Source organism: Bison bison, unplaced genomic scaffold, assembly GCF_000754665.1.
Source record: "Bison bison bison isolate TAMUID 2011002044 unplaced genomic scaffold, Bison_UMD1.0 scf7180017864255, whole genome shotgun sequence".
NCBI classification, from domain to species: Eukaryota; Metazoa; Chordata; class Mammalia; order Artiodactyla; family Bovidae; genus Bison; species Bison bison.
Window position 1 is genome coordinate 287,654 of NW_011494827.1, and position 6,937 is coordinate 294,590.

General features: G+C 42.5%; 1 protein-coding gene across 2 annotated transcripts in view; it reads right to left on the reverse strand.

The window, feature by feature from the left end:
* Positions 1–2,520: 2,520 nt before the first annotated feature.
* Positions 2,521–6,937, reverse strand: part of TMEM128 (transmembrane protein 128) — a 15,371-nt gene continuing 10,954 nt past the window's right edge. The window contains exons 4-5 of one of the 2 annotated variants that reach the window (XM_010847782.1): positions 4,817–4,925; positions 2,521–3,144 (exon numbers count right to left, since the gene is read on the reverse strand). In XM_010847782.1, the coding sequence (XP_010846084.1) occupies positions 4,826–4,925 (100 nt within the window). In that variant the 3' untranslated portion in view covers positions 2,521–3,144; positions 4,817–4,825. The remainder of the gene's footprint in view (positions 3,145–4,816; positions 4,926–6,937) is intronic. The other variant, XM_010847781.1, reaches the window with a different exon arrangement.

Here is a 6,937-nt window from a genome sequence, read left to right on the forward strand (position 1 = left end):
AGATTTGGGAGAATGGCAATGAAACATGTAAAATATCATGTAGGAAACGAGTTGCCAGTCCAGGTTCGATGCATGATGCTGGATGCTTGGGGCTGGTGCACTGGGACGGCCCAGAGGGATGGTATGGGGAGGGAGGAGGGAGGAGGGTTCGGGATGGGGAACACATGTATACCTGTGGCGGATTCATTTTGATATTTGGCAAAACTAATACAATTATGTAAAGTTTAAAAATAAAATTAGAAAAAAAAAAAAAAATTAGTCCTTAGTGTATACAAACTATTCCTGACTGCCATGTTTCTTACAAGTTCCATGTAAACCTTTCCTAAAATCTGCCAAACTCTTCCCCACCTCGACTCACTGAGCTGAATCAAAGACTTCGTGATATTTTTATTTATTTTTGGCTGTGCTGGGTCTCCGTTGCTGCATGGGCTCTTCTCTAGTTAAGGCGAGTTGCGGCGCACAGGCTTCCTATCGCGGCGTCTTCTCCTGTTGCCGAGCACAGGCTCTAGGGTACGCGGGCTTCCGTAGGTGCAGTTCGCCCGGCTCTGTAGTTGTGGCACACGTTTAAGTGAAGGGTAGTTCTCCTAACTGTGGCCACAAAAGAGGGCATCTAATAACCTCTACTCCCCAGACCCATTCCCCTTCCCCAAACAACCCTACTTATAAAGACGTGGCTCTTAGCTTTTCCTTCCCAATGCATCTCTCTTTTGCTTAAGGATAGCCAGAGACCTTTTTTTGTTGTTGCATAAAACCAAGGAACCCTGATACAGCCAGGACTCTAAATCCTGTTTAAAAGTCTCTTTTAAGTCTCCAAGAAAGACCACTGCCTCCCAAGCTAGGTCCCAGACACAGATCCGGGGAGAGGTTTGATCTGATTTTTACTGTAGTGAGCTCAGTTCGATTCCACTACCTCTTGGTTTCCGTACAATTAAAACATTCTACCTTCTGCAGAGACATCTCTGCCCAAAGTGATTTTTAGAACACCATAGTTTTGGACTGAGGCTGCAGGGCAGAATCACCTGGAGAACTCTTCACAAGACAGCCTTGTCACCAGTTGCATGGGAGTGGCAGGCCTGGATGAAGAGTGTGTAACCCGGGTTGAAGACTTGGTCTTGACACGGGACTGTCAGGGACATTTTTAAAGGCACATCCTTGCTTCTATCATATCCTTGCCTCTCACGATAAACATTCACAACTGTTAATTCTATTATTCACTACTATTCTGAGTAGACGCTCCCCCCATAGGCTTATTTAGCAGCAGTAACAACACTGCTTGACACAATTTTTATTTATTTAGAAGAACTCGCCTGCCAATGCAGGAGGCCCAGTTTCAAACCCTAAGTGGGGAAAATCCCTGGGAGAAGGAAATGGCAACCCACTCCAGTATTCTTGCCTGGAGAATCCCATGGTCAGAGGAGCCTGGTGGGCTACAGTCCATGGGGTTGTGAAGAGTTGGACACAACTTAGTGACTAAAACAACAGGAAAAGACCCATAATCAGTCTGCATAGCACTTCTTTTACAGAAACAGGGACAGGGCATGATCTCTTTTAAGCAAATTTATTCGAACGTCTCTTTATAAGTAACACAGTCATCTCCTTACCACCCTAGTTGGCCACAGTATCAGCGCTGGCTAGCTGGGTTATAACGAACTGGATTAAACAGAAACTCTCAGCCTTAGGTTTCTATCCAAGTAGTTAAACTTCACAAGATAAGAGGGAAGGAAGAAAGGGGTTTCTTGCAGAATCTGCCCAAAGAATCTGTGGGAGTGGTCACTGGGGCGCTGTCCCTTGGCTCCACCCAGTTCTCTCGGGAGAGTCTGAACCCACGTTCTCTAATCCCACTTCCTGGGTCTGCACCCTCAGCTTTGCACTGGAGCCGCCCATCACTGACTGACTCAGCCTCCTGATTCTGACCTTTGCCTAACTTTGCAGCTTAACTGAAATGACTCTACGAACTCTCCCACATATGTGTACACAAACTGGGCTTGATTCTGTTTACTGATCGTGCCTGCCCATTCCACTCCTGACCTTAAGTCACTTTTGTCTTCCAGTCCCTCTCCATTACCATTTATTGGGTGAGCGCCTGCTGTGTGCCGGCCACTGTAACAGCTGTTTCATAAACATTATTCCCATCACCCACAACTCAAATATTGTGCCTGCCTCCAGCTGGAGAAAGGTTCACTGCTACGCAAGGTCAAGATTAACCTCTACTGCAGGGTAGGTACAGGGTGTGAGCCCAGCCAGACACAACTGGTGGCTGAAACGCCATCTCTGCAACCCCCAGGGTTGGGACAGGGGGGCAGAAACCAATGCAGGGTACTTAAGATGTCACAATGCTTATGATGTTTCAGGTTTAACGTAAACATACTTGCATTTGAAAGTGTGGATCCTGTCTTCCACTGGTCTTGGAAAGGCCAGGTAGCCTTCTCTGAAAAGAACCCTTATTTCTAGAGTCAACTCAAAGTACTAATAGCTGAAAACAGAAACTATCCCAAAGTTTATATTAACAAAGCCCATAAGAAAGCTATAAAAATATTTTATTTAAATATTAAGACAAAAATTACACATACTTAAAATGATTAAAAGTTCCTATGTTAAACAAACACTAAAAACCCAATAATTTACACAGTGATAAAATCCCAAGTTGGCAAAACACAAATCCTTTTGATTGGTCCTCCCCCTAACAAAACTATTATCAAAATGAAATTTTATAGGAATTGCTGAAGTTGGGTTAAAGGCACATGACACTATCACACCTTTAAATACACAGCCAGTCACTTCATACAATGAATTGGTACCCCTTAAATGCTCTATAATACTGGAGTACAGTATGCATCTTTATGAAAATTTGTTTAAATTTTTACACCAACAGTTTCTCCAATGATCCAAACAGATTAACAGTGCAAATTAAGTTATTCCTGTCTTGAATAGAATACTTTTATTTGAGTCTGAAAAATTCGCTAATCACTTGAGTTTAGAAATATGCAAATGAAATATAATTTATTCTGATTTCAGCTATAGAGTTATAAAGTTAAAATTCTTCCAAGGAAACCATTCACTTTGTAGATGCAAAAACACACTGTGTTCACCACTGCGTCTGCAGTGCTTTTAGCTGGCAGGATGTTAACCGACACACCCTTCCACCTGGAAGAAAATCCAAATGAGACAATCTATCTTAGACTGCTGGATTTAATATTTCAAAGCACAGTTCAATCTCCCCGTCTCCCCTCTGTGGCTCTGTTACCAGGTATAATTTGATGTCGGCAGTAAATCAAAAGCATAGAATTAGCACTTCTTGCATATGTTTTTGGTAAATGAGGAAGTATAGTCTTCTGTTACTAGATTCACAATCTAGTGTTTCTTCTAAACTATATTTATACTTCCCGAAAACGTGGAAAAAGTCAATACTGAACAAAGAGTCAAAGGAGAGAGGCTCAGAGGAGGGAACGTTTTTGTGGCAACAGGTCAACAGGGACAGAAGCCGGACTGTGAGAGTCCAAACGGTCCCAGACACAGCACAACGTGTGGAGGGGACTCCGCACAGCGGCATGTGTGTGCGAGCAACTGTTTTCAGACAGATGACCAACGAGAGGACGGCCATTTCTCCTTTACCTGGTTACATGGACTCTCCTTACAAACTCCAAAGGGAGAGCACTCTGTGAGCTGAAATGTCAGTCATTTGCACCCCAATAACTGAGCGTATTAACTTTTACTTCTCTGGGCCCCAGTTTTCATACTTGTAAACAGACACATGGAGTAGATTTCCTCCGAGTTCTGACATCAGCAACATGAAGAGAGGACTGCCTTTTTTACCAAGCCCCTAAGCGTGCAGAGTGAGGGCTCTCAGGACATTCTTATTTAGTAAATGAGTTATCTGACAATCAGCAAATAGACCCCACTGTGAGGTGGCAGGCCCAGGGATGCAGTGGTCTGCGGGGAGGCAGAAATTCTATAACCTGGAAGGAAAAGGCTGATGTGCCAGCCACCAAACTTTTATGCAGCAGTCAGGACAATTAGAAAACAGACTTTTTTCCTCAACTGGGTAAAACTGCCCATTAGTCCTATATTTCCATTAACTAAGAATAATCCAGGCTTCCCAGATGGCGCAGTGGTAAAGAATCCATCTGCCAATGCAGGAGATGTAGGTTTGATCCCTGGGTCAAGAAGATCCCCTGGAGTAGGAAACAGCAACCCACTCCAGGATTCTTGCCTGAAAAATTCCATGGACAGAGAAGCCTGTTGGGTTACAGTCCATGGGGTCACAAAGGGCCGGACACAACTGAGCTACTGAAGATGCACAGAAGAATGATCTAGCTAATAGTTATCTGCATAGAAGCTGATGGAAGTCGACTACAATAGAAAATGGACTAATGTGTGAACTTATCTATAGTGCAAGATACCCTCTTCATGAAATCTTGGACGGGCAGGGTGATTCTCTAAGAAGCAGCCACTTAGAACTAAATAATGCAAAAGGGAAGGGATCACAGTCCCTTTCATCCCAGAGTTCCATGGATGACAGCCTGGTGTAAACACGGCTGAAATAATTCACTAGTCTGTTACTGCTATGTCTACTTGTGGTTCATCTGGTAAAGAATCCGCCTGCAATGCAGGACACCTGGGTTCGATCCCTTGGTTTGGAAGAGCCCCTGGAGAAGGGAAAGGCTACCCACTCCAGTATTCTGGTCTGGAGAATTCCATGGACTGTGTAGCCTATGGGGTCATGAAGAGTCGGACATGACTGAGCAACTTTCACTTTCACTGAACACTGTCATGAGAGACTATTTCCTTATTAGAATTACAATTCCAGAAATCTTACCTTGAGAAGTCATCCAAGGAGTGAGGTCAACATTACAACCCCCATAAACTGGGTAAACAGCAGCACTGGAGTGAAAAATGACCACACGTGCCACAAAGCAACATTGAAGCTGAAAAGGACAAAAAACCCACACCGTTGACAACTGCAGCTGTCCTCTATACAAATATACTGTACTGGAGAATCTAGATTTAGAAGACTCACTTCCTACCCAGGCTGGGAAAGTTTATTCAGCCAGTAACTTTACTTATATATATACAGTTTCTCAGATATGTGACATAGCCAATATTGGAAATATCACAACCTGTTCACAAAGTACTTGGAACTGGAATCACTAAAGCTCGTCTAATGAGCGCTGGGCTGGCTCAACAGAGACATCAGTCTCTTATAGTGTCTGTGAAGGAACATGAAATAAAATGACCATAGACTGGTTTTACAATCTCACACATGACCAAAATATCACGAGAAAAAAAAAAAGATGGTTAAAGTATTTTCCCATTAGAAACAGACTGAAAAACATCATTTATAAGCTGCTATTAAATTTTTCATTGAGAAAAACACTATTCCTGTCACCAAGTTAAGAATAAAACATTTTCTAAACTGCAAGTGATTTTTATAGACCGCATTTTTTAAGAGTTGAAGCTAATAAAGGAAAATTATAGTCAGTTAAGTGTTTCAGAGAGTTGATGATTAATATGTAACACTTTTACAAGTAGAAATTAGGATACCTATAATCCTACTGTGCTAAAAATAAAGTAACATTCTTGGGGGTGATGTTAGCCTTCTTAAGAAAATGTTGAATAACACACCTGTCTACACTTGTTCCTGAAGAGTTAATAATAACCACATAACAATGTAACATGTCAAAAATCCATACTTCAACTACAGAAAATAAATCACAGAAAAAATACATTTACACTGAATACTGGAAAAGACCCTGAAGCTAAGAAAGATTGAAGGCAAAAGGAGATGGGGGCCGCAGAGGATGAGATGGTTAGATAGCATCAGTGACTCAATGGACATCAGTTATGAGCAAACTCTGGGAGACAGTGAAGTACAGGGAAGCCTGGAGTGCTGCAGTCTACGGGGTCACAAAGAGTTGGACACCACTAAGTGAGTGAATAACAACAAATGTACAAAGATGTGTGGTTTTCCCCAAACTACAATTCCATTAATATAAAGGGAGGAAAAAACCCTAAAAGGCCACACACCATGTTCAATATAGTTTTCTCACTGGCTGGCAGGAACCATGGGATTTACTTCCTTGTGTATTTCTGTAATTTACAGATCTTTCTTTAGTGAGAAAGTTATAAAATACTTTCATAAACATAAAAAAAACATCTTTTTCATTGACAACCTATTAGTTTATGAAAAGGGATATTCAGTTCAGTTACTCCTGTCCGACTCTTTGCAACCCCATGAATTGCAGCACGCCAGGCCTCCCTGTCCATCACCAACTCCCGGAGTTCACTCAGACTCACATCCATCGAGTCGCTGATGCCATCCAGCCATCTCATCCTCTGTCATCCCCTTCTCCTCCTGCCCCCATTCACTCCCAGCATCAGAGTCTTTTCCAATGAATCAACTCTTCGCATGAGGTGGCCAAAGTATTGGAGTTTCAGCTTTAGCATCAGTCCTTCCAAAGAACACCCAGGACTGATCTCCTTTAGAAAGGATGGACTGGTTGAATCTCCTTGTAGTCCAAGGGACTCTCAAGAGTCTTCTCCAACACCACACTTCAAAAGCATCAATTCTTCAGCGCTCAGCTTTCTTCACAGTCCAACTCTCACATCCATACATAACCACTGGAAAAAGCATAGCCTTGACTAGACAGACCTTTGTTGGCAAAGTAATGTCTCTGCTTTTTAATAAGCTGTCTAGGTTTGTCGTAACTTTCCTTCCAAGGAGTAAGCGTCTTTTAATTTCATGACCGCAGTCACCATCTGCAGTGATTTTGGAGCCTAAAAAAATAAAGTCTGACACTGTTTTCCCATCTATTTCCCATGAAGTGACGGGACCAGATGCCATGATCTTTGTTTTCTGAATGTTGAGCTTTAAGCCAACTTTTTCACTCTCCTCTTTCACTTTCATCAAGAGGCTTTTTAGTTCCTCTTCACTTTCTGC